General features: G+C 70.6%; 3 protein-coding genes across 6 annotated transcripts in view; all 3 read right to left on the reverse strand.

Annotated features, from left to right (window-relative positions):
- Positions 1–904, reverse strand: part of THRAP3 (thyroid hormone receptor associated protein 3) — a 35596-nt gene extending 34692 nt beyond the window's left edge. For 2 of the 3 annotated variants that reach the window (XM_069802871.1, XM_069802869.1), the window contains exon 1: positions 811–904. The gene's annotated coding sequence lies outside the window, so the exon portion shown is untranslated. Of the gene's footprint in view, positions 1–384; positions 408–810 lie in introns of those variants that run through there. The other variant, XM_069802870.1, reaches the window with a different exon arrangement.
- A 788-nt stretch (positions 905–1692) lies between these two features.
- On the reverse strand, positions 1693–17769 carry MAP7D1 (MAP7 domain containing 1). 2 transcript variants are annotated; one of them, XM_069802873.1, is made up of 18 exons: positions 17620–17769; positions 9987–10664; positions 9769–9837; positions 8947–9110; positions 8520–8634; positions 6712–6822; positions 5065–5187; positions 4786–4928; positions 4531–4664; positions 4182–4441; positions 3932–4058; positions 3702–3861; positions 3287–3391; positions 3105–3158; positions 2941–2998; positions 2686–2803; positions 2407–2612; positions 1693–2320 (listed from the first exon to the last, which is right to left on the reverse strand). In XM_069802873.1, the coding sequence occupies exons 1-18, from the start codon at positions 17672–17674 to the stop codon at positions 2310–2312; spliced, it is 2691 nt and encodes an 896-aa protein (XP_069658974.1). In that variant the 5' UTR covers positions 17675–17769; the 3' UTR covers positions 1693–2309. The 2 variants fall into 2 exon arrangements, with proteins under 2 accessions (XP_069658974.1, XP_069658973.1); XM_069802872.1 differs by having other exon boundaries at positions 3932–4106.
- Positions 17770–21529: 3760 nt separating this feature from the next.
- LOC138689178 (uncharacterized) lies at positions 21530–25729 on the reverse strand. Its single transcript, XM_069802878.1, has 14 exons — positions 25410–25729; positions 25164–25324; positions 24899–25058; positions 24565–24735; positions 24400–24491; positions 24151–24308; positions 23967–24070; positions 23648–23872; positions 23406–23491; positions 23099–23235; positions 22821–22910; positions 22401–22609; positions 22061–22267; positions 21530–21941 (listed from the first exon to the last, which is right to left on the reverse strand). The coding sequence occupies exons 1-14, from the start codon at positions 25650–25652 to the stop codon at positions 21654–21656; spliced, it is 2331 nt and encodes a 776-aa protein (XP_069658979.1). The 5' UTR covers positions 25653–25729; the 3' UTR covers positions 21530–21653.
- Positions 25730–27181: the final 1452 nt, after the last annotated feature.

Raw genomic sequence — 27181 nt, forward strand, 5'->3', positions numbered from 1 at the left:
GATACAGGGCTCGCAGGTGGCTCTGTGCCACCACAAAGCCCATTCCGCCCCATCACCTGGGGTTCTACCAAACTTCACTTTTAAACAAGGAGATGCAGAGCGGGGAACGCGAGCGAACAAACCCACCCTTGCTGCACCGAGAAGCGCACGGTGCTGCGCGCCGCTGCGTGAGCCCTGCGAGAGCTACACACCCTCGGGGGTTCAACCCCAGCCCGCGGGGTCGCGGCTACGACCCGGACAAACCGCAAGCCCTGCAAACTGCCACTCTCGCCCCCCCGGCCCCGCCCGCCCGCCCTGGGAATACAGACAGCCCCTCCCGCGCCGCAGCGAGCGTGCGAGGACCCCGCACACACCCCGCCACCACGGCGAAGGGAGAAAACCTACGGGGACGGGCCCGAAGCGGGGCAGGAATCTCCGAGGACGGGGGCCGGAGGCCCGGGCGGAGAACGGGAATCTCCAGGAACGGGCTGGGCCGGGACAAGGAGGAGGAGGAGGACTCTCTGGGGTCGGGCCCCACCGGGACAGCGGCAGCCTCCGGGGACAAGGCCCGGGGCGCGCGGGGGGGTAAGGGGGGGCCGCGGGGCCGCGCCCGGCACGTGGCGGCGGCGGCGGGGGGGGTGTGGGGGGTGGGTGTGGGGGTTGGGTAGCGCCGCGCGGAGGCCCAGAGCGGGCGGGGAGAAAGCGGACGGCCGCGGAGGGCCCTCAGAGCGAGGCGGGAGGAGGGAAGGGGAAGAGATAAGCCCGGTGGCGGAGAGGAGGGCAGGGCAGGGCCGGGCCCCGCCGCGGCGGGCCGGGCCTACTCGCACTCACCGGACCCCGCGCCGCCCGCGGCCTCCTCAGCAGCCAGGCGCCTCCACCTCCCTCCTCCTCCTCCTCCTCACGCACTTCCGCTTCGCGCCCGCCCGCCGCCCGCCCGCGGGGGCTGCCGGGAACCGCAGTCCGGACCCCCCGCCGCGCTCATTGGCTGGCGGCGACGGGCGGACTACAACTCCCAGCGGGCACCGCGCAGGGGTGTTACATCATTTCCGTCTCCTCCCCTTCCCGCCCCTGGCGCCACGGAGAGGGCGAGGCTTCCGGTGGGGAGGGGTGGGGCTACGGGGTCTGGGCGGAAAATGGCGGCGGCGACCTTCGCTGGGCCATGGCGCAGGCCGCCCCCCGTCCGTCCCCGGTGTGTGCCGAGCCTTCTCCCGCACTGCCCGGCGCTTCCCCCGCCCAGGGAGGGGAGCGAGGCCGCAGAGCAGCCGGTCGCTGGAGGGTCCCCCCCCCGGCCGCCCCTTCCCACCCGGGCCCTGGCAGCGTAGGCCGCGGCCCTGAGGAGGCGGAGGCCCCGGGCTCCCCGCGCCTGGCGGTGGCTGCCGGGTTCTTTCCACCAGCCCTGGGCCGGTTGCAGCTCCCAAGGGCCCAGCTGCCGGCCACCGGCTCGGGGTGGGTGCAGGGGCCTGCTGGTGTGTGGGGAGGGCGGCCAGGATGAGCCGGCCGCGTCCCCGGCAGGGAGAAGGGAGCTGAGAGCCGACAGAGCAAACAGTGCTGGGGGGGCTCCAGGGGCGAGCCCTGAAACTGGGGGTAAACCAACCCCACTGCTGCCAGGGGGGCCAGGAGAGCTGCCAGCCCCGTGGAGCACTGAGGCACAGCCGCCTGCCCACCGGCAGTGTGGTTCCCATCCCCCCCGGGGAAACGGCGAGGCAAGGCAAGGGCAGTTGTCCACTTTTATTGTTCGCAAAGGTTGTCTGGATGCATAACATGGTCACAACGGCACGGAGAGCAACGTGGCGCCGGCCGGGCCCCGGGCCACGCAGACATGCGTGGGGACGGGGAGCGACCTCCCCCCGGCCGGGCTGCTGCCCTTCTCCCTGTGAGCCCCGGGCAGCCCCGAATCCTCCCGCCCCACGCAGGGCCGGGCCAGGCGAGCGTCCCCGATGTCTGGCCGAGCTCTATTTACAGTATTCACATACATTGTACCCAGCAAGTTAAATAACTACATTATTACACCACACGTCTGGGGCGGCTCTGGCAGGCTGCTAGGGTGGGGGTGTCAGTCTGATAAGGTGCATATTTAAAAAAAAAAAAAAAACGAAATAAAAACAAGAACGAAGAGAGAAACCAGGCGTCCCCGCAGCAGGCAGGGGGCCAGCGGCCGCCTCGCCGAGGTCCCACACCGCCCGGGGCCCCCACGGCAGGGCCAGGCACGCATGGCGGGCGGGGGGGAGCAGCGAGGTTTTTCTTCTGACAACAGCTACGGTTCTGCGCGGGCGTCCGGAGTCGGGACGTGTGCGGTGACCGCCGCGGGGACGTCTGCCAGGGCCAGGCCCTCACAGCACCTCTGCGGGAGGAGGGAGGGTGCGGCGGTGAGACCAGGCAGCCACGGCATTGCCCTGGCCCCCCTGCACACCCCCTCCCATCTCTCACCTGTCACCTGGGGGGGCTTGACCACGGCCTGCTTGAGGAAGGGCTCCTTGTCGCCGAAGGGGATGATGCTGCCAGGGCTGCTGCCGTGGTGGGAGAGCTCCAGCAGCTCCTGCGACCCCTCAGTGCCTGAGAAGCCGTTCTCATGCTTGCCGGGCTGCACGCCGTTCACCAGGGATGCTGGGGATGCCACCTCCTTGGCTGGGGAGCTGTGGGGTGGGAGGGCTGGGGTCAGCCACGTCCCCGCCACCCTCTGGTCCCCCCATCCACCCCTGTGCTCACCTTGGCTGCAGCTCCTCACCCGCCAGGCCCTTCAGACCCCCCGGAGTCCCCGTGCTCGGCGTCTTCATCTCAGGGAGTTCCTCCTCCTTCGACATCGGCCCTGCATGCTTCTCGCGGCCTGGGGACAGCAGCAGAGCCCCTGCTCAGCCATGGCCCCAGGCAGGAGCATGGCTGGCGGGGAGCAGGATGGGGTTGTGGCTCTGCGGACCCTGGGCACCCCAGAGGTGCAGCAGGCTGTGGGAAGGGGCCACGCACCTAGGACATCCTCCTGCTCGGCCACTTTCCCGTTCACCACCTTCTTGTCCTCCTTCTTCTACAGGGAGAGGAGAGCCGTGAGGGGCAGTGGCAGCTCCAGGCAGGGGGGCTCTGCAGAGTCCCCCATGTCCCCAGGCGCCTCGGGACAGAGGACAGGCACCCACCTTGGCATCCGCTGCATCCGACTTGCGCGTCCTTTTCATGATCTCTTCCAGGCGCTGCAGGACAGAGAGGGGCGGCTTGTGCACAGCCCTCGCCAGCAGGACCTGCCCTGGGTGCTGGGCAGGAGCCCTTGCAGGGGAAGCCCCTGCCATGCCACTTGCCCAGGGGTGTCCCCAGCCCTCACCTTCTTCCTCTCCAGCCGCTCCTGCTCCTCGCGCTGGAAGTGCTTCTCCCGCTCCAGGCGCTGCCGCTCAGCCTCTTCACGCGCCCTCGCCTCGGCCTCTTCCCTCTGCGGCACAGCAGGGTGGCAGGGATGGATGAGACAGGGCAGGTACGGATGGATTGGGGCAGGGACAGTGGGGACAGGCTGCCCGGGCAGCTCAGCACAGCCCTGCCCCACATTCCCTCCCACCACCCTGGGCATCGAGGGGCTGGGCTGGTCCTCGCCCCTGCATCCCGCTGGGGTAGGAACCACAAGAGATCATCCATGCCTTCCCCCTCCATCCCTACCTTCATCCCTCATCCCACCTCTTCCTCCCCTGCCCCCTCCACCCTGTCTCCCCTGCGGCCCCTTGCCCCCGCACCCCGCCAGCCCAGACCTGTCTCTGCAGCCGCTCCATCTCCTCCCGCTCGGCCCGTGCTCTCTCCTGGGCCTCTCGTTCCTCCTGCAGCCGCCGTTCCTCCTCCTGCTGGCGTGCCAGGGCCTCTCTGCGGGTCTGCTCCTCCGCTGCCTGCTGCACCTGCTCCTCCTGCAGCCGCCTGCAGGGAGGGGGCCCTCAGCAAGGTGGGGGACCAGGGCCGGGGGCCCGGGGGGGGGGGCAGCACCCACCTCTCCCGCTCCTCCTGCTCCCGGCGCTCACGCTCCTCACGCTCCCGCTGCTCACGCGCCTGGCGCCGCTTCTCTGCCAGCAGCCGGGCAGCCTCCTCCCGGTCCGTGGTGCCAGCTGGGGGTCTGCCTGGGGGGGTGGCTGGCACAGGGCTGGGGGCTGCAGGGGCCAGGGGGGCTGCAAGGTGCACGCAGCGTCAGTGCTGCTCCCGTTCCCCCCAGCCCTGCTGCCCCCCAGCTACCCCGTACCCACCTGCTGTTGGCTCTGCGGGCACCTTGGGGGTCTCAGGGAGGGCTGGGGGGGCCGGGCTCCGCTCCTCCTCCTTCCTCTCGCGTGCCTTTGCCTGGCCCTCCTGCTCCCCCCGCTCCTCCCGGGCCCTGGCCCGCACCTTGGGAGAGGAGTGGGTGCTGCGGGGCAGGGGCGGCTTGTGGGGAGAGCCAAGGGCCGGGCTGGGGGATGCAGGACGGGCTTTGGGGGTGGCAGGGGATGAGGGACGGTTCTTGGGGCCGGGGCTGCAAAGAGAGCAAGAGACAGTGTTAGTGCAGCTGGGGCAGCCTGCGGGGCGGGGGGCCAAGCAGCCCCCACGGCGGCAGGTCCCTACCTGCTGTCCGCTGCGGGCAGGAGCCGGGGCTGTGCCGCTGGCAGCGACTGCCGCTTCTTGAGGCTGCGCTCGCGGGACAGGGCGCTGCGCTCCTTGGCGTTCTCCCGATCCTTCTCCTTCTTCTCCTTCTTCTTCTGCTCCAGCCGGGGAGAGACACAGGCAGCATCAGTGCAGGGTGCTCGGCTCGGCTGGGAGCCACACTGTACCCCACAGCTGCCCTGGCACCAAGGGGTCCCCACAGGAGGTGGCACTCACAGGCGAAGACTCGGTCCTGCGGCGCGGCGTCACATCGGGGCTGCTGGTGGTCCCCTTCCGCCTCTCCCAGCAGCGGTGCTGCAGGCGGTGGTTGTGGCAGGGGCTGAGGGGGCTGGCAGAGGCCGAGCGGGGGCACACGGGCACTGGCAGTATGAGTGACCACACCGTCAGGACAGAGCCGGCACAGCACTGGCACCAGCTCTCCACTGGCTTCAGGCACCCTCGTCCCAGTCCACCACCAGGACCTGTGTGGCCCCATGCCCCTCCCCAGGTGCTCACCCTGCTCTTTGCCGTTCCCGGCCAGCGTCACGGCGCTCCGGCTGCGCGCAAGGAAGGACAGGGTGGGCGTCATCAGCCGGTCCACGATGCTGCTCTCCCATGGGCTCAGCTGCAAGCTGCGGTCTGGGGAGGGAGAGGGGCCCTTAGCACACCCCTGAGCCCCCAGGCACCAGGCCCGGCCCCCAGCCCCACGGCCGCCTGCCAGGAGAGAGCAGCCACGTGGTTGCCGCAAGGCCAGGGCACGTGTGTGGCCCTGGGAGTGCCCAAAGCTCAGCCGCCTTGGGGAGGGGTCCCCTCTGGCCGGCTGAGCAGGACGAGGGGCCATGCAGGCACAGGCATGGGTGGGTGGCTGGGCACCAATGGGATGGTGCTGAGGCACGACGATGACGCTGTCCCCGCGCCCCGCAGACACCCCGGCCACCGTGCACCTACAGCGAGCGGTACTGGCAGCACCAGGGTGCAACCCTGCTAACAGCAGCCCCCTCCACTCCGGCTCTCTCCTTGTGCCCGGCGCTGGCATGCACCCTCCCTGTGCCCCTGTCCTGGTGCAATCGAGCCCCCAGGACTCTGCAGCTGCCACAGGGACACCGCAGCGTGTCCTCACCCCAAGGGAGCTGTGCCAAAGTCACCGAGCATGCCCGCGGGAGCCAGGCCAGGCTCATGGCACCCAAGGAACAGCGGTCCCCGGCCACGCTGCTGGCTCAGCTGGGCACGGGGCTGCCCCTGGCTGCCCTCCAGTGCACATTGCCAGCACCGAACACCCCACAGGCGCACAGAAAGCACCCACAGAGACAGGGCCCCTCTGCCCTGTTCCACCGGAGCCCCCGGTCAGGCCAGGAGCAGCACCCGCTGCCAGGAGGGGAGAAAACAGAGCCACGGGTGCAGCAGAGGGGACAGGGCGCCAGGTTTGGCACCATCCCAGGGAGATGCTGCTCCCACCCGGGCAGTGCCGAAAGCCCCTGGGTGCCTCTCCCCAGGCTGAGCCCCCAGTGTGGGGCCGGCGGGAGCCGCCTGCGTCACCACCGCCAGCAGCCGCCCGCGTCAGCTGCTCTGGCTATTTATACCCGGCTGGGAAGGCGCACACCCATCGCCAGGCAACCCTGAAACACAACAGCAGCTCCGGCGCTGGACACATCCCTCCGGCGCAGCCAGCAGCCTCGGGCAGCTCGCCCAGGGCCAGGACGACCTCGCAGCACCCGATGCAGCACCGTGCCCACAGCGCTCCATGGCACCCAGCCCCGAGGGCCTGTGGGGACAGGCATCGCGGCAGCGGGCACCAGCGCCATGCCCAGCCCTGAGGACCGTCCGGTGACAGGCAGCCCCGCTCTGCGGCTGCGTATGCACCCACCAGAGCTGCCCTGGGGCAGGGAGCCAGAGTTCCCGGTCCCTTTCCTGGCACCCTGTGGGGCTGCCACCACCCAGCCACTCATCCTCCTCCTCCTCCTCCCAGCCTGCACGCAGCCTCAAGGAACCGCCGGCCGGCTCCAGCCTCCTCCCGCAAACAGCAAACGGCTTCTCCTCTCTCCCCAGGCACCGTGCTGCAAGGCAGGGCCTGGGGACGGGGGACCCTGGCCTCGGGGGACCCCAGCGCTGGGCAGGGGGCTAGGCTGTGCCCCCTGCGCTGGGGCAAACACAAAGGGCTCTTACTTCTACTGGGAGAGTTCCAGAGGGTGGCAGAGGATTTGGAGAGCCGCTTGTTGATTATAGAGTCGACGTGTTTGGGGAGGTTTACAGCGGACACCGAGCACCGGCTCGCACCTGGAGGAGGGAAAAGACACAAGGGCATTAAGGTCCCGGGGATGGGGACAGGCCCCCCACATGCAGCATGCACGGCCGTGCCGGGGCACTGGGGCGGGAGCAGGAGGATGCGGCACAGAGAGTGGGGCCAGGAGATGCTGGTGTCTGGGGACACGACAAACGGCGCTGGCATCCGGCACGGCACGGTGCCCGAGCCCCAGAGGGTCATGCTGGGATCATGCAGGGATCTCATCCTCCGGGAGCCAGGGTGGCTCCTGGGCGCCGCCACACCAGTCTCCCCAAAAGCAGTCCTGAGAACCAGGAGCCAGGTGGCCAGGGACCTCGGCAGCACCAGGCGAGCAGCCAGCCCAGTGGAGCAGGTTGAGGGCAGCAGGTCCAGACAGACATGGGACAACGCTCACACCGGTGCTGGGTCACTGTGACAGTGCCAGGAGGGTGCTGGTGGCTGGCAGCACCTCCACAGGGTGCTGGGATCCCTCTGCCCTGGCCGGGCTCCTCTGGAGAAAACGGCCAGGGGAGCTCGCTGCTGGTGGAGGCAGCAGCCAGGAGATGGGCGAGTGAGAGCGCTGGCAGAAGCTCCGGCAGCACGTCCCCACGAGAAGTGGCAGGGGAAGGTGTCCCCTTGCCAGACCCGGCCAGGTGCTGCACCGTGGACACAAGGGTCTGTCCCTGAGTGTGCCACGAGCCACAGCCAGATGCACGGCACCTGTACGCATAGCCCGGACAGGCGTAACCAGAACATGGCGCCTGTACACAGCCCGGCCAGGCACAGCCGGGCACACAGCGCTGGTACACACACGGTGCCAGGCACGTGGTGCCGGTGCACACAGGCTGGCACACAACACCTGTACACACAGCCCGGCCAGGCACAGCCAGGGCTGCCACAGCCGCCCCATGGCACAACCGGGGTAGACAGACCCCAGGGTCACAGCGCTCCCCTCTATGCCATCAGACACGCCAGGCAGTGCCAGCACCCACCAGTGCAGCCCTGTCCCCTTGGCGGTCAGCGGACAGAGGAGACCTCCACATGCCCAACCATGGTGCCAAACTCTGTGGGGTGTCCCCAAGGAGCCCCCAGGGAGAGGGCCCAGCTGGGCTCAGCGCTCCAGTTGTGGGGCAGTGGGCACGGCTGAGCCTCCAGCAGACGCCACAGGAGCACAGCACGGCAGCGCGGCAAGGTGCGGCATGGCCACGCACACCCAGGAGTACACACAGACATGGTCACCCCCACGCTGGAGCTGGAGGAGCCGAGCACTGCCCCCACCCAGCCGGGGGACAAGGGAACACACCACAGCACAGACCCCAATGAGAGACAGCGATGGCCTCGCACAGCTCCGCAACCCACGCGTGACTCCTCCCGGCTGCTGGAGACCCGGGCAGCGTGGCCACGGCATCCCCACAAGCAACCTGGGCTGTCCCCAAGAATGCCCCTGCGCAGAACGGTGACCGTGAAGCACAACCTCCAGCTTACGCCCAGCCCCATGATTGCTGGGAAAAGCCAAGGGACCCCATCGGGGCCCAGCACAGCCTGGCACAGCCCAGGGCGACGGCAGCATGACCCCACAGCAGAATGAGGCTGAGCTGGGTTTGCGGAGTCTCACCCGCCTTCCACAGAGCACCGCAGAGCCGTGCCCAGCCGCCCCCACCGCTGGCAGAGCCGCAGGGCCATGGGTGCCCTCGCCCAGCCCACCACTCACCATCCTTGTGCGCAGGGGAGCCGTGGTGCAGGGCCCCAGCCCAGGACCACCGCTGCTGCCGGATCTCTGCCCACGTCTTCTTGGCCGACCGCTGGATCGCTGCCTCGTAGCGCTCCTGCCCGAGGGAGAGGGACAGGGTGAGGCTGGCAGCTGGGGGAACAGGACTGGGACCCACCGGAGCCTCCCGGCGTGAGGCTATCGCAGCAATGGGGACGCTTGGAGGGAGACGGGCCAGTGACACCCACCCTGGCCAGCGCACGTGTGCCCGAGGAGCCAGGCACCGCAGAGGCTCTGCGCCATGAAGGATGGGCACCGCGGAGGACAGGCATGGTGGGCAGTTCCCGAAGGGCTGCTGGAGCCACAGGGTCTCCCCAGGGAGCACGTCCCCGGCGTGCTGCCCCGGCCCCCCACCCATGATCATCCCCACCTTGTTCTTCTCGAGCTTCTGCCTCTGCCGCTCCTCCAGGATGGCGCGGCGCTTCTCCGCCTTCAGCCGCTGCTCCTCCAGGCGCTTGCGGCGTTCCTCCAGCTGCTTCTCCCGCAGCAGCCTGGCCTTCTCCTCCTTCTCCAGCCACAGCACCCGCTTGGCGGCTGCGGGAGGGAACCGGGGCAGCGGGGTCGCACCCGAGACACAGCCCCAGCCCCGGCAAACCCCGCGGTCGGGACGCGTGCCCGTGCCGGCGACGTGGGGCCGAGGGCTGGCTCCGGCCGGGGCACGCCGCTGGGCCGCCTGGGCGCGCGGGGCAAGCGGCATCACGGCCGGCCGGTGAGGGAGGGGTTTGGGCGAGGACAAAAGGGAGGCCGGGAGCCCGCCGAGCCGTGCCGCGTCGGCGAACAATGGGGGAATGAGGGTGGAAAGAGTGCGGGGACGAGGAGGCCCCATGCGCGGTGCAGGGGCCCCGCTCGCCTGCCGCCCCAAGCTGCTGCGGGGCTGCCTGCAGCTGCCTGCTGCTGCCCGCGCAGGGGAGACAGCTGGGCACAGATCGGGGGGCACCCACGCAGGCACCCGGACCCTGGGGAGCAGCCGGGGGAGCGTGGCAGCAGAAGCGGCGGCGTGCCGGGGAGGGGGGGGCAGAGTCGCTGGCACAGCAGCTCCTGCCCGGGCTCAGCTCATCGCAGCTAATGGGATTGCCCGTGAGCCGGTAAAGCTCCTTAGCTCCTGCCTCCCCCCCCGCCTCCACTTTCCCTCCCGGAGCGTGCCGGGGGGCTCGCTGGCCCCGCATCCCACCCTGCTCCCCCAGCCCCTTACCCAGGTACTTGGCTCGCTCCTCGCGCCGCTCCTTCGCCTGCTTGTGCCTCGCCTGGGCTTTTTGGGCATCTGCAGCAGGGAGACACCATCAGAGCAGTACCCGGCCCCCCCCAGCCCCAGAGCTGTGCCGGCACCAGCCGGGCACGGAGGCTTTGAGCAGCACCCATGGGGTGCCGGCATCACCAGAGCACCACTGGACCCCCCCCCCGGGCACCCACCTTGCTTGGGCCTGGGGCTGGCAGCAGGAGCCGGCGAGGCTGCAGCTGGCGTGGGGCGGTCACTGCGGGGCAGCACGTCCTTCGAGGGTCCGGCTGTGCCGCCCGGGGGGCTCTTGGCATCGGAGGGGGCCCCTTCACCAGCAGCTGGGGCCGGGGGTTCGCTCCCGCGGGGCAGCGTCTCTGCCGGGCAAGGGGCGGCAGCAGCATGGATGGGGACTGGCTGGCCAGCGGCGTGGGGCGATGCCTCTTCTTTGGGGTGCTCCGTCACAGGGGGCTGGGGGGGTCCGGGGGGGGACTGGTCACACCAGGGGGAGATGCTCTTGGCCGAGGGGGCCGCAGCTGCAGGGATGGGGGAGACGGGCTGTCCTGACGGCGTTGCGGCTGGAGGGACAGGTCGGTCACGCTGTGGGGTGCTGCTCTCGGAGGGGGGTGTCACGGCTGGGGGGCAGATGGGCTGCCTGGAGGGGGTCACGGTTGCAGGGACGGGCGAGACGGTCTTTTCGGAGGGGGTGATGGCTGGAGGGACGGGTGAGACAGGCTGTCCGGAGGGGACGATGGCTGGAGAGATGGGTCGGTCGCGCTGCGGGGGGGTGCGCTCTCCTTGCAGGGCGTCCCCAGGTGAGGGGGGCGGTGAGGTGGGGGGGAACACCCTGTCTCCCATCGGGGATGGCGGCTTCCCTGCAACACAGGCAGAGCAGAACAGATGGTCACTCAGTGCAGGAGCCTGCGGCAGCCCCGTCCTCCCCAAACACAGCCCTCGGGGGGTGCAGCCCCACACCCCCCAAACACAGCCCTCGGGAACAAGGCTGCCCCTGGCTGCAGGGGCTGGGGACAGTCCCCTGGTCCCCCCCGGGAGAAGGCAGTGGGACCCCCACCCGAGCCCTGCCGCTGTTCCCATCTCGGGGAGCGCCTTCGCCACCCCAAGCCGGGTGCCAGGCGCCGGGTGCACAATGCACAGAGGGAACCGGCCGGTGCTCCGCCAGGCACCGCCGCCACAAAGCCGCCCTTCTTCCCCCGACAGCTGCCGCCCCGGCCCCGCTGCGGGGGGACGCGTGGACAGAGACCCCACGCGGGCACAGGGACCCACACGCTTCCCCGCCGCTCTTCCCGGAGGATGCAGGGCCGCTTCCGCCGGTGCTCGCGGCATGGCCGGAGGCAGGATGGGCGCGGGCCCCGCGGCCTGACGTCACCGCTCAGGCCCTACGTCCCCCAGCACCGCGCCATGCTGTGGCCAGGCCTGAGCACAGCCATGAACTCATGGCCAAGGAATGTACACGAGGCCGCTGCCGCCGCCACCAGCAAACAGCCCCCTCCTCGCGTGGCACCCGGCCGCTCGCTGCCCCGCCGTGGGGTGGACGGGGGGGCACGGTGCCTGCTCTGGGCACCCCAAGGGGAGCAGCCCGGGGAATCGCCCCCCATGTCCTGGCCGGCCCCAGGGAAGCCCGGCAGCTGGGGGACCCCGCTGCACGTCCCGGCACTGGGGACGGAGACGTGGTGCCAGCCACCCTGCGAAGCCACAGCACGTGCCCTCTGCACAGGGTGGATGTGCCAGGACTGCCTGCGGTGACCAGCAGCGGTCATCCCCGCCATCCCAGTTAATGAGCCCTTTGCAAATGCACCTCTGGGGTACATGCCCAGGACCACAGCCCCGACCCCCACGCAGCGGGCAGCACCATCGCTCCTGCCCAGGAATGATGCCCGACCTGCCCTGGTGCCGCGGGCACCCAGCTCCAGCCCCATGGGCACCACTGCAGTGCATGACCCCAGCTCTGGCAGCACGGCATGGTGGGGACACCAGCGACTGGCACCCACCGGCCTCGGCGAGTGGCTCTTGCCACGGGGTGATGTCACGCACTGGGCTCGGCCGTGTTTGCAGAGCTCTCCACAATCTTCAGCGAGGGGCAAAGTGTGGGCTCTGCAAACATGGGCTGGCGCCGCTCCTCCACCCTGCGCCAGAGCCCGCCGAGCCCAGGGGCAGCCCCAGACTGCCGGGGAAGGCACCGCCAGCCCCCCCTGCACTGTGGGCATGGGTGCACCCCAGGTCCCACGGTCCCCCAGCACCCACAGCGGGGTGCAGCACCCACAGCAGCACCTGCTTGCCCATGGAGGGGCTGGGGGTCCTGCTGCAGCCCGCCAGCAGGCCAGGGCTCACGCTAGCAGGGTTCACCCACCCTGGGATCCACGGGGGACACGGCCAGCTCCGGCCCCCCCGCAGACCCCGGCAGCCTTCCGGGTATTTTCTGCCACAGGAAGCCGGCCCATCCCCTGGCTTCGATCCTGCAAATCCCACATCCCCATCGCTGCACCCTGCGAGGTGGCCATGATCCTGATGCACAGCCGGAAAGGTGCTGGGGCTGCAGCCGGGAGGGTCCCCCGCCCCGATTCCCTAGATCGGCACCCGCGGGCAGGGGGGCTCAGTGGCCCCGCAGGCTCCAGCTCTGAGGGCGATACCCACGATGGCACCGTGTGTATTCCAGCTCGGAGGGGTGACCCTCTGGGAGAGCTGCGGTGACGCTGCTGGGTGCTGCCTGCAGGGCTGCCAGCCGAGCAAAAGTTTCAAGGGCAGGCTGACACCTCCGAGCAGATGGGAATACCTCCTGCAGCCTCGGACGTGTGGGGAGCGGTGCGGGGGGATGGCGGGTGCCTCCTGCCACCCCGTGGCGCCGGGCACGGAGCCCTGGGCGCAGCCCTGGGCAGGATTCTTCCAACCCCGCTGGCCAGAGGGACAGCAGCACCCGTGGCCAGGGCAGGGCTGCCAGGCACAGCCAAAACCCCAGCGTGCGGCCGGGACCAGCCCTGCCGCCATCTGTCCCTGTCGCTGCTCCAGCGCGGCAGCTGCCCTGAAACCCAACGCTGCCTGCGCCCAGGCGGCGCGGGCGTCCCCTCTCCCCCGGCCAGGGCATTCCGCAGGGGATTAGCTCCCCGGACCCCAGACACGCAGGCACGGCTCCCCTGCAGCCCCCAGCCCGGTGCTGCTGGCACCGAGACGGCACTGTGCCCGGCCACGGGCCACGGCCACAGGGCGAGGTGCTGCCCCTCAATGTCACGTCACCCAGCTCATCCCACCTCCTCCCGTGGGTCCATGTGGCACGGGCACCCGCACCAGCAAGCACCGCTGGCACCTCCAGCCCGGTACTGCCCGGTGCGACATTGCTCCGTGGCCAGCACATGGCTGGGGATGCTCAGCCAGGCAGAGGCTAATTCCCCGGTGCCGTGAAGCGAGAGCACATCGAGGCCCTGCGGGGTGCTCTGGTCGGAAGGCAAGCAGCCCTCCTTAACCGTCCGCTGCGCATCCCCGCAGGGCGCTTCCCACGAGGGCGGGGGGGGCACCCGCGCCGCTTTAACCTCAGCTCCCCCCGGCCGCCATAGCCTCACGTTCCCGCTCTGCGGCACGGCCAGAGCCCACCACGGGTTGCTCCGCGTGCAGTACCTGCCCGGGGCTGGGGGCATCGGACGGAACCCACCCCTAATGCAGGGAGGAGAGGAGGGCAGGGCTGGCGGGCACGGCAGGGGCCCGTTGGTGGCAGCTGCAAAGCCACCCAAAGGGGCTGGGGTCACGGGGGGGGGCTGGCAGACCCCAGCCACCCTGGCCATTGCACAAGTCCCTGCGATGCCCGGGGACAGGGTCCTGAGGGGAACCCCAGCCCCGAGAGCCACCGCCGGCTCCCCGCAGCCCGTGGGGACACCCGTGTGCCCAATGCGCCCTTGGGCCCTTCCTGGTGGGGCTGTTTTCCAGCTGCCTCCCCCTGCCTCCATGGCAGCCCCATGGCCATGCCAGAGGAGGGAGAAGGAAGGGTGTCGGGGCTTCTCATTGCCAACAGGTCCCTGTGCTGAGCAGGGAGGCAGCCGTGGCCCCGAGGCCATGATTGCTCTGCGGGTGCTGGGTCCAGCAGGCAGAGCATCTGCCCGAGGCCACTGGCGTGCCATGGGGTGCATGGGAGGGTTGAAGCCCTGGGGGTGCTCAGAGCCCCGGCGCTGCTCCCAGTCCCACTCTGCCTCAGACGTGCTTCAGAGCCGAGCCCTGTCCTGTCCCACCCAGCTCCTGGGATTCCCCTCGCACCTGGATGACAGGGACAGCGAGCAAGCATCGCCGGCACAGCCCCGGCACGTCCCGGCCGCGGGCACAGCGCTGACGCACACCCTCGGCCCCGGCTCGCAAGCATGGGCAGGGAGACGCAGGTGATGCGCAGATCAAGCACCAGCAGCACCGCACCACGGGGGTGGCCGGTGCCCCCCTGGCAGCCGCCGACAGCAATGACACCCCGTTCCCCGTGGAGAGGGGGGGTCCCTGCAGTGCTGCTGCCCACAGCCACCCGCACCCTGGCTCCAGGCAGCACGGGTGCTGTAGCCTAAGGCTGGCTCCTCTCCCCGCCGGCTTACAGCCAGCAAAACACAGCCGGCAGCGCCGGGGCAGGTCAGGCACCGTCCCACGGCGGCCCACGCACTGCCCGGAGCTCCGCTTCGGGGACGGGCCTCCAGGGCCAGGCAGGAGCAGGGCAGGAGGGGCAGAGGCAGCAGCGCATCCAGGAGGGCACAGTCGGATGCCCACGGTGGGTGCTGGAGAGGAAGGGGCATGGCAGGGCATTGCCCACCCAGCTGGGGCCACGCTGCCTTTGCACCCGCTCCCGGCAGGGCTGGTTCGGGAGGGGGCTGCACCCACTGCCCAGCTAACCTCCCCAGCATGGAGGACCAGCCCCCCTTCCTGGGGTCCATATTCCTCCGAGGCACTGGGGGCACGGGGGCAGCCATGGGGGAACCGCGCCAGCCCCTGGCAGAGGCCGCCGAGCTCCTGCGGCTCAGCAGCCAGCCGGTGGTGACGTGCCAGGCCGAAGAGAAGAGCAGCAAGGGGAACTTGGGAGATGGGATCTCGTGGCCAGAGCGGGGCCAGAGCCGGGGAGTTTCCCGGGTTTAAAATACATGCGGAGGAAAAAGCCTGAGCTGCTGCCGTGCCCCAGCACCCCCACGGCAAACTTTCCGTTTGGCTGCGGTCGCGGCACAGCCCCCAACAGACCGAGGGCAGGGGCAGGCAGCACCTGCCTGCCATCCATCTGGGCAGCGCCAGCAGCAGTGACAGGAGGTGCCCTCGTCCTTGGGGTGACCCGTGCGGAGCCGCCAGCGCCAAGGGCAGCCGGCCCAGCCGTGCTCCCGAAAACCTGTCTGCTAGCATCACGCTGGGAAAACAGAAGCCTGGCTCAAAGGCAGGGCAGGGGGCTCTGTGCCTGCTGGGATCCAGCCTCTCAGGGGGCAGGTGCCCAGCACCTCCGAAAAATGGGTCCTGAGCCTCACAACGCGGATGCGGGCACCTACCAGGGCTGGGGCCGTGCGGGATCCAGCTCCGCTCCCAGCAGACTGCCTGTGCTGCTGCCTGTCCCTGCTCAGAGCCCTTCGACGAGCAAGAGCTGCGCTAACTATTTTGGACATGGCACCACGGGACTGTCACATCACCGCTCCGCACGTCGCATCACGTTGCTCTGACGGTTTCGCAGCAGCAGCTCTGCTGGCGTCCCCGCACTGGGAGAGCTCCCGAGCTGCCTGCTCCCAAACACAGGCGCTGGCTGGCAACCAGTTCGCCCTGCACCCTCCCTCTCCGCCGTGCCGGAGGGAGAAGGGCTGGAGAAGCGAAGGCAAACCCAGATAAGAACAAACCCCTGCCTGCTCCCTGCCGTGGTCCTCGCCCCTCTGCCTGCCCACGGGGCGGCATCCCTCCCGGGTGGCTCCGCAGGGCCACGCTGCCCCGTCTGCCCTCCGCCAGCCCCTTCACCCCCCCAGCACCACCAGCTGCCCTGCACCACGGTGGGTCCCGGTGCCTGGAGTGCAACCCCGGCCCCGCTGGCGACCACACCATGGCACATCTGGGGGGTCCAGGGGCTCCGACCCATGCTGGGCAGTGAGACCTGGAGGGAGCAGCCTTGGGCTGCTCAGCCATGTGGGTCACCCAAATGAGAAGGATCGGGGATGGTCCCCGGAGCGGGATGTGCTGCAGAGCCCCCCGTGCTCCCCCAGCATCGTCCTCTGCTCGCGGTAGAGAGGCAAGCGCCTCCCCGCACCGGGAAACCAAACCACGCAGGGGGTACGGGGGGCCCGGCTGACCGCAGAAGAGGCCGGTGTGGCCGGGAGCAGCCAGCCCCCCCTCCCCGGGCAGCGATGGCCTCAAGAGGGAAGGAAAGGCCGAGCCGGGTTGCGCGCCGGGGCGGGCGGGAAGGCTGCAGAGGCGGCGAGCGGGACACAGACAATATGTCTGCAGCGCAGGACGCGCTGTTCGGGCAGCGCAGCCGGGGGATCTGCAGCCGGTTTGTTCAAGAGCCGCCGAGAAAGGGCGAGCGGCATTTCGCGGCATTGCCGGGAACCGGCAGCGATCTCTCCCAGCCTGCGAAGGCCCGGGCGGCCGCGGGCGATGAATCACGGGCCCGGTGGCGGGCACCGGGGACGAGGGGGAGGGGAGCCGCCTCTCCTCTTCCTCCATCGGTGGGAAGCAGCTCTGCCACGGAGCCCTGCTTAGTCACAGCCCCGCGCTGAGAGCGAGCGGCCCGGTGGGGCCAAAGAGCGCTTTGGCTGGAGCCCTGCAAAGAAGAGCCAAAACAAACCCTCGCCCCGAGACTCGGCCCCGCCAGCCACCGCCCTCCCCGGTCCCCCGAGCCGAAGGCCCGGAGGCAGAGTTCATCCTGGGGCAGCGATGGGACCGGACCGGCTGGGACGTGTCCCGAGTCCCCGTGGCGGGGGTGGGCGAGGGCAGCCGGCTCCGGGCAGGCAGGGGTGGGGGGGCAAGCCCTGCACCCCTCAAAACCCACCGGCAGCGGCTTCTGCCCCTGGCAGTGCCAGTCACCCCTGCTCGCCCCCCCCCCCCCCCCCAGCCAGGGTGCCACAGCCAGGCTGCCAGACAGGCGGTGGCGGTGACCCCGGCACAACCAGGGCACGGACCCCAGGGCCACCCGCGCCCCACAGCGCGAGTGGGGCTGCCTTGGCAAGCAGGCAGCCCCCACACACACCCCGGCCGCCCCCCCAAGAGCAGCCTGCCGGGCCAGGGCGTCGGGACCCGGCACAACATGCGGCAGCGGGACTCGGGGACGGGGGGGGGGGGGCTCGGGGCCCGGCCGGCATCGCCCACCGGCTGGTGGGGAAGAGCACGGGCAGGGGCAGGCGCCGCCGCCCCGGACACCCCCGCCATGGCGGGGCCGCCCCCGGGAGGGCTCCCCAAGGGCAGCTCCCCCTGCACCCCCCGGCGGCGGGGCCGGGGGCTGCGGGACTCCGTCCCACCCCAAGATGGAGGGGCCGTGCCCGGGCTTTGTCCCTCCCGGCAAGAACCCCCCACCACCCGGCCCCCAGCCCCGGCAGCGCGTCGTGTCCCGTCCCCCCCCCCCCCCCCCATCCACGGCTCCTCCACCGCCTCCCCGGGCCCCCACCCCGCTCCGCCGTCCGATGCGGCCCCGCCGCATCCCCCGGGCCCGGCCGCCGCGGCATCCCCGCCGGCATCCCCCCCGGCCGGCTCCCGCTCCCCCACGGCCGGCTCCCGCTCCCCGCCGCGGCCCGGCTCCCGCCTCCCCCCCGCCCGGGCTCCGGCGCGGCCCCGCGGTGCGGGAAGGGGCCCGGGGCCCCCCGCCGCTGCCGGAGCCGGTTCCCCGCCGCGGAGCCTTACCCTGGGCCGGCTGGGGCTGGGGCTGAGGCTCCCGCCCGGCGCGGCTCCTCTCCATGGCGTGGCGGGGAGGCGCAGAGGGCTGGCCGAGCCGTGCCGAGCCGCGCCGTGCCGAGCCGCGCCGCCCCGCTCCCCCCGGCCCGGCGGGGGAGGACGCACGGCGCTCCCCGCCCCGGCCCCGGCCGCGCATCCCGCCCGGCCCCGGGCTTGGGGGGGGGCGAGCAAGGGGATGCTCTCTGCCCGGGCTCGCCTCGCCCCTGCCCCCAAACGCGGCTCTCCGCAGCCCGGGCCCGGCACCGCGGCTCTCCGCAGGGCTCCCCCCGCCCCCCGCCGGGTCTCGGCCGCCCTCCCGGGAGCCGAGGTTGGGACCCCACGCCCGTCACCCCGGCCTCAGGCCTGCCCTGCTACCTGCAGCCACAGCGCCCAGCATCCCCCAGCTTGGCTCGGGCACTCGTCCGTCTCCGGCCCCTCCTCTCCCAGGTTCTGGGGCCTGCACCCACCCTTCCCACTTCCCACATTTTAGGATGCTCCGGTCACCCGCCAAGCGCCGGCCCTGCGGCCGACAACCCCTGCCCTGCCCTGCCCTCGCCGTGGCCGGAGCCACGACCAGCACCGCAATGTGCAGCCAGCGCCACTCGGATCAGTTGCCCGATTTCCAGGCACCCCAAACAAACATCGATTTCCCCTCCCGGACCCCCACCTCGGCTGCTCCTGAGGCCTCGAAGCTGCTTGCCTCGCCACCCACCCGTCAGACGTGAGCCTTAGTCACCGCCAGCAGCAGCCCCCCCGCTCCCGGGGGCGAGGGCTTCGCCCCCACACATCCCACCCTGCCTTGATAACAAGCAGATAAGGAGAGGCCTCCCCCCACTTCCCAGACAGGAGCAGAGGCCTCGGCTCAGCCCTGCTCGGTGGTGAAACTCCTCCTGGCCTTGCAAGAAGCAGGGGTGGGCCAGGAGCGCGGCCCCCATCCCTGCCCCACACAGCATCCCATGGGGCAGGCAGAGCACATACACCCCGGGCACGGGTGCCTGCCCGCTGCGGCAGCACGTCCGAGGGCAGGGGAAATGCAGGCAGCGGCAGCTGGGGGGGAAACACCGCTCAGGGCATTGCAGGGGCAGCAGGAGCCAGGGACACCTCCCTGTTCGCTGCATGGCTGGCCCAGCTCGGGGCACCCCGCAAAGCACCCGTCTCCCGGGTTCACGGGGATGACGAACAGATTCGGTTTTCTGCAGGCAGCACCCGTCAGAGATGCCTGTTTTAGGGATGATATCACCGCAGGGCCAGGAGATCCCCTGCCACCCCATCCTCCTTCACCTACCAGGCAAACAGGTTTCCCGAAATCCCAGCCCTCTCCTCCGGAAGCGTGTTCCTCTGACTCAGGGGACGGGAAGCGGGCAGGAGGGCTCTTCAGCAGATGGGGCAGCCCCGCTCTGTGCCACTGCAGAGGAGGCCGTATGCCCCAAACCGCCCCAAACGCCCCAGAGCCCCGAACTGCGGTCAAGCCACCACCTTCCCCCAGTCCCCGGCCCTGCCACCCCGCCGGCTGCTCGCCCGGCTCAGCCAGAGCAGAGGCTTCCCCGAAACTCCTGGCAGCCTCACCCACCGGCTGACTCCCCGCCGGGGAATGCTGCGGGGCCGAGCCACGGCTCCAGGAGCTGCGCAGCCCTGGGGGGATGGCGGGGGACAGGAGTGCACGTGGCACAGGAGCGTGTCCCAGTGAACCCACAAACACAGGGGACACCCCGAGACAGGGAAGGGGAACAGCCCCACTTGCACGCCTGCATGGCCGAGCCTCCGAGGAGGCTGCAGCAGTCCCACGGCCCCTTATTTCCATGGCACACTGGCAGAGCAGGGCCGGGGCCACCCCATGACCTGCTCTAAGGGTGCCGTCGGGTGACTTCCAAAGCCCCTTTGCCTGGCAGGGTCACGGCCCTGTGGGTCCCAGCAGGGCGGGCAGGGAGCCCAGCACAGCATCGCCCAGAATGGACAAGCATCCCGGGGCTCCAGGACAGCCTGGGACCCAGTCCAGCCATGCCCATGCTCCTTCTCCCCACCACGGGGTCAGCCTGGAGCAGGGGGCATGGTGAGGAAGGGGCAATGGTGGGCGTACAGGGCCTGCGGCTGTGCTCCGCTGGTGCTCCCGGTGCGGGCAGCGATGCAGAGGGCACCTGGCTGCTGTGCCAGCCCGAGTCGATGGGCTTATACAACAAGCAGAGCATTGATCGATCGCTCCGCTGCAGGCAGAGCCCCGCTGCGTCGTGGTTCCTGGGTGCAGCCTCCCCCCATTCCCGTGGTGCTGGGAACAGCCACCCTCCCCGCGCTGATGGAAAATCCGATGAGCTCATGATGAGCATGCTGCCTGGCCCCAGCAGCTGCGTGCCCCAGAGCTCCCCGTGCTCCTCAGCGCCTCGGCGTGGGGTGCAATGCTGCCACGGCTCCCTCAGGCCGGCCTGGGGAGGGGGCTGCACCCAGTGGGCTGGGGCCCGGCCATGGCTCTAGCCCCCACAGCATGCCCAGTGTCTCACCCTGACGCTGCCTGTGGGGAGCCAACGGGGTGCCGAGCACCCCCAAATCAAAGGATAATTACAGCTGCGGCTCAGTCACTGCCCCGCCAGCGTGAGCTGACACTGTGGGAGGCTGGGTACAAACAGGGATGAGGATGGCAAACAAACCCTGCCGGCATCCCCGGGCAAAGTACCGCGCAGGACACCCCATCCCACCCGCTCCCACGCCGCTCCCCACCCCTCTGTCCCACACCTCCCTCCTCTGGGCCCAGGACTTTGCCCCCACCCCAGGCCGCTCCCACCCTGCTGCTCTGCGTGGGGCGGTTTCAGGGCCCACACAGGGCAGTGGTACCATGGCCACGAGGGCTGATCTGAACCCCTGCCCCCAAAATGCTCCAGCTGACCCCCGCTAGCTCTGGGGCAGTGACCCAGCAGGAACCCAGGGACAAGGGTCTGTCCCTGCATCCTGCCCCGGAGCACACGGCTGCGGTACCAGCCTGTCGCCAGCAGTATGCCGGGGCAGCCACCAGCCCCTGAGCATCTTTGCCACAGGGCCAGCATCACGGCTGGCTGCAAAGACCTGCTGCTGCAGGACAGTCCCCTGTGGGTGCAGGTGACAAATGGGCCAGCGATGGGCTGAGCCCTGCCCTGCCCTGCCCTGCCGCAGCCCTCACCCGCTCTGTAATTATCCCAGGCCGCATCTGTAATTAGTGCCCTGATGTCATGGTGTCAGGCCTGGGCAGCCCCACGCACTCCCCGCCAGCCCCACCTTGGCCTCCAGCCCCAGCGCTGAAGGAGATCCCAGCCCTCCAATGCCGTCCCGAGGAGCTCCTGCCTGGCTCTGGCTGTCCGCGCTCCCCAGTAGCATCACTGCTGGACCCCCATCCCATCCCTGCCCTGCAGCACCCGAGCTGCTGCAGGGCTGGATCTGGCCCTCTGGCCAGCGCAGGGCTCGGCCGTTCCCACTGCTGCACCTCTGCCGCTGCCCACGCTGCCGGCATCCTGCCCACTCCTCGCCGTGCTGGCCCTGCCGGCTGGCTGCACGGCTGCCATCCTCCTGGGGACGGATCCTGCCTGCGCAGGAGAGCGGCCACCCCCTGCCCTCCTGAGCCCCCCCCAGTCTGGGGCTTGAAGGCAGTGCTGCCTGTCCCCCACGCCCCTCAGCACAGGGAATGTGCTGGAGCGGCCCCGGCAGCTATAAATAGAGCGGGAGGCGCAGGCTGGTCTGGGTGGCTGCTGCCCCTCGGCCAGCGTGGGGGCACGGGCAGGGTGGGGGGTTGCAGTGGCACCCCCCAGGTGGGACGGGAATGGGGAGGAGGGCGAAAGCCCCGGGCACTGCCGTCCTGCCGCAGGGATGCACCCAGCCCTCTGCCGGGGGGACGGGAGGGGAGACCCCCACGCAGCCGCCGTGGAGCAGCACCCGGCACTTTATTGCGAAGCAGACAACCGTGCTCCCCACGGCACACGGGACGCCACGTGCCCCTTCCCTCTGCCAGCGCCCCAGGCTGCCCGGCACCATAGCCGCCTCCACCTCTAGCACCCACGCAGGGGCCGGGCTGCACCGGTGACGGTGAACCGTGCGCTCAGCACCTCCGAGGGCGCCCGCGTCTGCTGGCCTGGCTGCTGCCCGCCGGCAAAGAGGGTGAAGGTGCCGGGCTCGAGGCGCCAGTCCTGTGCCCAGACGGCACGCTGCTCGGCTGCCACCTGGAAGGACAGCTTGGTCTCCCGGCCGGCCGGCACGGCCACGCGGCGGAAAGCCACCAGCTGCCAGCGGGGCACCGGCACAGACGACTGCTCCCACCGCAGGTACAGCTGCACCACCTGCCCGGAGGGACGGGAGTCAGCGCTGACGGGACCCCCCAGCTGCCCCCCTGGCAGGGGGGACCCCAGCTGCAGCCATACCCCCTACGGCCGCATCAGTGCAGAACGGCAATGCTCACCTCCTCGCCATCCCTCTGCCCCGTGTTCTCCAGCACCACGGACACGGAGAGGTTGGCACAGACGGGCAGCACTGGGGGGCTCAGCACCAGGTCCCGGTACTGGAAGGTGGTGTAGGACAGCCCGTAGCCAAAAGGATAGAGCGGGGCCTCCTGCCCATAGTACCGGTACGTTCGCCCCTCCATGGTGTAGTTCTCCATCGGTGGCACCTGAGGGACGTTGCGCCGGTGGAGTCGGGGCAGGGCTGGGCAGGCATGGTCAAGGAACAGCCCCACATCCCACGGCTCCCTGGCCACCGAGGCAGGGAAGAGCTGCGGGTTCCGCCAGCTGCCCTGGCCATACCTGGTGCATGCCTGCGGGCCACGTGGCCGGCAGCCTGCCAGCCGGGTTGGCCCCCACCTCGCCCAGCAGGACCCTGGCGATGGCGAGGCCGGTGGCCTGGGCAGGGAAGAAGCACGCCAGGATGGCCCCCACGCCCTCGTGCGCCTGCGCCCAGCTCACGTCCAGGGGTCCCGCATTGAACAGCAGCAGGATGACGGGGCGCCCGGCGGCTGCAGGGAGACAGCGGTCATCAAGACCCCGCACCAGCGCTGCTCAGACAGCTCCGGGGTGCCCCATGGATGGGGAGTGCCTCGGGGGGTTGCAGTTCCCCTCCTTGCGCCCCAGCCCATCACCACCCCCTCTGGGCTGGCCCCGACCCCCAGGACACCAACCAGCCCCCAGGTGCCGGCACGCTGCCCTGGCCAGGAGCAGAGCCCCTACCCGCCTCCACGGCATCCTGCAGCAGCTCCAGCTGGTGGCCCGGCAGGGACAGGTCCCTCCGGTCCTTCGCCTCCATCTCCACATCCGTCCCTGCGTGGGGACAGCCAAGGGACAGCCCCTTACACCCTGCCCGGGGCACCACGGACAGATGGGGCAGAGGGGCACTGACCGCCTCGGGGGGCCGATGAGGACCCGTTCCTCTCCCAGAGCCGCCCCGGATCTGGAGTGCTCCCCCTCCCAGGCTGTGCCCACTCAGCGCCTTCCCCGCTCCCACCTACCTGTCCCCAGGCAGACCACCACCACATCGGCTGCCCCTGCTGCACCCACCACCTCCGCCCGCGAGTACTGCTGGCACTGCGGCTCACGGCAGCCTGCTGCGAAGCTGACATTGGCCGGCAGCGTCTCCAGCCCCCTCCTGCACCAGGAAAAGAGCAGAAGGCATGGGGGCTGCTGTACCCCAGGGTTGGGGCACCTTGGGGACACACCCCCTTGCCCCAGACCCCAGTGAACGGTCGAGCGGCTCCAGCAGCAGCCCCAGGCAGCGCCCAGGACCAGGGGATGGACGGCAGCACCATGCTGTCTCACCGGGGAGTGTAGATGTACCGCGGCTCCGGCACCGGCGCGTAGTCCCCGAACAGCACCCGGGGATTGTCGGCGAAGGGACCCACCACCTGCGGAGGGCAGAGGGGTGAGGGTGGGCACTGGCAGCCCTGTGTCACGCAGCCTGCGGCTCTTGAAAGGAGGGGACACCTGCGTGCCCGGGGTACAGAGCCAGCAGCCCCTGGGTCAACGTGTCCCCCCTGCCCGCCTCCGTGCATGGGGCTCACCGCGAGGTGCTTGCCGGGCAGGTCCTGAGCCCAGAGGGGGAGCGTCCCCCGCGCGTTCTTCAGCAGCACGAAGCTCTTGACAGCAGCTTCCAACGAGAGGTTGCGGTGCTCGGGGCTCTGCACGGCGCTCAGGTCCAGGGCGCTGTAAGGGTTCATGGCTGGGGGATCGAACTCCCCCAGCCGCATCCGTGTGTAGAAGAGGGGCCGGACCCGGTCACGCAGCATCTGCGAAGACCCCAACACCAAAACCTCGGTTGTGCTTGGTGGGGGCAGCCCTGGCTCTGTGCCCATGCCCTCGGCCCCGTTTCCCCTGGCTCACCTGCAGCGTGATGTTGCCCATGGCCAGAGCCTGGGGGATGTGCATGAAGACGTTGTTCCTCATGCCATAGGAGAGCTCCAGGTTACAGCCGGCGTTCATCGAGGCTGCCGTGCCGGAGAGAAGGGAAACCGCCCGTCACGGCTGCGTGATGCCCAGGGACCCCGTGCCTGTCCCGCGAGCTCACCGACCGCCGTCTCCAGGAAGGTGCGCGTGTAGCGGTGCCCCAGCATGATGAGCTCCAGGGCCCCCTCGTCGCTCACCACGTAGCCCTTGAACCCCCACTCGCCGCGCAGGATGTCCGTCAGCAGCTTCTTGTTGGCGCAGGCGGGAACGCCATTGATCCTGTCAGAAAGGGGATGAGGCAGCCCAGCCGGCTGGGCACCGGCCACCCCGCGGTCAGCCCAGCCCGCACGGCCCCCGCCACGCTCGGTACCTGTTGTAGCTGCACATGAAGCTGTAGGAGCCGGCGCGCACGCACGCCTGGAACTGGGGCAGGAAGGTGGTACGCCAGTCCCGCTCCAGCACCTGCAAGTGTCGCGGCAGAGACGGGTCAGCGCCCGGGGGGCCGCCCGCCGTCCCGCGGCCCCATCGCGCTCACCTTGGCGTCGAAGCTGAGCCTGGAGACGGGGATGTTCTCAGGGCCCCCGTGCACGCTGAAGTGCTTGCAGCCGGCGCTGGCCTTGACGTAGCGGGGATGCTGGCCCTGCAGCCCCTGCACGAAGCTGCGGGCCAGCTCCCCGCTCAGGAACGGGTCCTCCCCGTAGGTCTCCTGGCCAAGGCGCAGGCGGGTCACCGCCGGGACCCCCAGACCCACACCTCCCCGCAGCCAGCACCCCAAGGAGCTGCTGCCACCCTCCGGCCGGTCGGCCACGGTCCTGCGTGGCCTGACCCCTGCCCAGGGTCACCACCACTCCCCCCTGCCATGCTGGCACCTGGTTCCTGCCCCACAGCGGGTGCCTCATGATGTTCAGGACGGGGCTGAAGCAGCTGAGCCCCGTGTGGTCACCGTAGCGGCCGGTGGCGGCGAAGTCGTTGTGCTTGGCTCTCACCTCGGTGGCGGTGGCGTTGGCCACCCGGTAGACGAGCTCTGGGCTGTGGAAGGGGGGGGAACGCGGAGGTGTCGAGGCGGCGGGCGCGGGTCCATCCCGCGGGACCACATCCCGCACCCCCGGGATGCCCCGTCCCCGGTGCCGGTACCTGAAGGCGGCGGCGAGCCCCAACGCTTGGGGGAAAGCCGTGGCCCAGCCGGGAGCCTCCGCGTCGCCCCGCAGGCACTCCGTGTTCCAGTTGTAGGGCCCGATGCCCAACCGGGGAACGGGGGGCGCGGGGCCGTTCCCCATCGCTCCCCCCCTCGCCACCTGCGGGCCAGCGGCGCTGAGCGGGCAGGGGAGGAACGGGGCCGGGGGACGGGGGGTCCCGGGGCCGCCCCCGCCGCCCCCTCACCTGCAGCACCAGCTCGGCGGGGCTCAGCCGGCCCAGCAGGTCGTCGAGACGGCGGTGCCAGGGCAGCGCCGGGTCCTGGAAGGGGAAGCGGGGGAAGGGGGTGGGCTGAGCCCGCCCCGGTCCGGCGCCCAGCACCGCGCCCAGCAGCACGGCGGCGGCCCGGAGCCCCGTCAGAACCGGCACGGCCGTTCCCGGGGTCGCCGCTCTCCGCCGAGCGGGCGGGAAGGTTGCTCGGCGCGGCATGGCACGGCTCGGTTCCCGGGATCAGCCGGGCCTCTCCCCGTCCCGGCGCTCCGAGGCCACGGGCGATGGGCGCGGCGGGGCGGGGCGCGCTGCGGACGGGGCGGGACGGGACTCGGCGCGGGGGGGGGTCCCCGGGGCGGCGAGACCCGGCCGGCGGCACCGGAGCACCGTGCAACGTGCAGCCAGGCCCTGGCTCCCGTCCCCTGGCTCCGCCGCGGTGGCAGGTCGTGGCGTTTTGCTTCCTCACCCCCCCGCCCCGAGCACCTCCCGGTGGGGGCACGTCTGTGAGCGGGAACCGGCAGAGCCGCCCGGTGCAGCCAAACCGGCTCCCGGGGTCACCCTGGCTGCAGCGGGGCTGCCCGCGGCTCCGGGGCTGCAGGCAGCGGAGCTGGCAGGGCACGGCCCCCTGCTTGGGGCTGGGGGGCAGAAGGTGGCCCACCACTGCTCCTGTCCCGCACCCGGGGCAACGAGGGGAAAGGCCTTCATTAGCACGCTGTGCTTTAACGAGACCCACGGAGCGTGAGGGACGCCAGCGCGGGTCCCCTCTGTGCCTGGTGGGACACTGCCAGGGACCCTGGTGCGGTGACCGGGGACACAGTACCTCCGGTGGGCACCTGCAGACGGGAGCAGCCGCGGTGGCCGTGGTCATGCTCTCGGTGCCCGAGGCTGCAGGTCCTCCCGGCCGTGCCGCCCAAGTCCCACACTTGCAGCCTGGGGACACGGTGCGGGGCTGGGCGGTGGCTCCGGCATGAGCATGCCAGCAGGGCCGTGGCCAGACCCAGCACACGTCCCGCCGCCCAGCCAGGTGACTCCCCAGCCAGCGAGAGCCAGCGCTGCGTGACCCCGAGCAGCATGTGGTGGCTCGGGCAGGCCCCAGGCACACGGCGATGTTTGCTCTGTGGCTTTCTCACACGGCCGCTCCCACGAGACAAACGGCATGGTGATGGCTGGGATTTGGGTTGGCACCGGGCAGCCCAGGCCCACGGAGACCTGTATCTCCACATGGGCAAGTTTGGTGGCCGCCTGGCTCAGGAGGCTTGTGCCCACTCCAGCATCGTGGCTGTGGCATTGTGTACTGCATGCCACGAGGTCTTCACTGCCCCCACCTTCATGCTCCCCTGGATGTAGCTCTTCAGCTGGGAGATACACAGGGGGCGAGGGGAGAGCACGAAACGGCCATTTGCCTGCCAGTGCTGGGGGCAGGAGGGGAGCCGGCGCTGGCAGGCTGCTCCCCTCTGCTTTAGGGCTGGGAGATGGGGGAACACAGACACCTAAGCATCTCGCTGGCACCATGTCCCGCTCCTGCCAGGGATGCTGGCGACGCTGGCAGTTCCCCAGCCCCGATTGCCCACGCCAAGAGCTGGTATCAGTCCTCGGAGCTCACAGCCTGCCAGCAGCTGAGCGAGCGCAGGCTGCGCCGTCCCGGGGACGTAGCCATGTAAGGCAATGCCAGTGAGTCGGCCGCAGCCATCGAGAGCCCGGCCGGCCCCCACGCTCCTAGCACTGCTGCTCGGCAGTGATAGCAAGCG

This window comes from Haliaeetus albicilla, chromosome 16, assembly GCF_947461875.1.
Source record: "Haliaeetus albicilla chromosome 16, bHalAlb1.1, whole genome shotgun sequence".
Lineage (NCBI taxonomy): Eukaryota > Metazoa > Chordata > Aves > Accipitriformes > Accipitridae > Haliaeetus > Haliaeetus albicilla.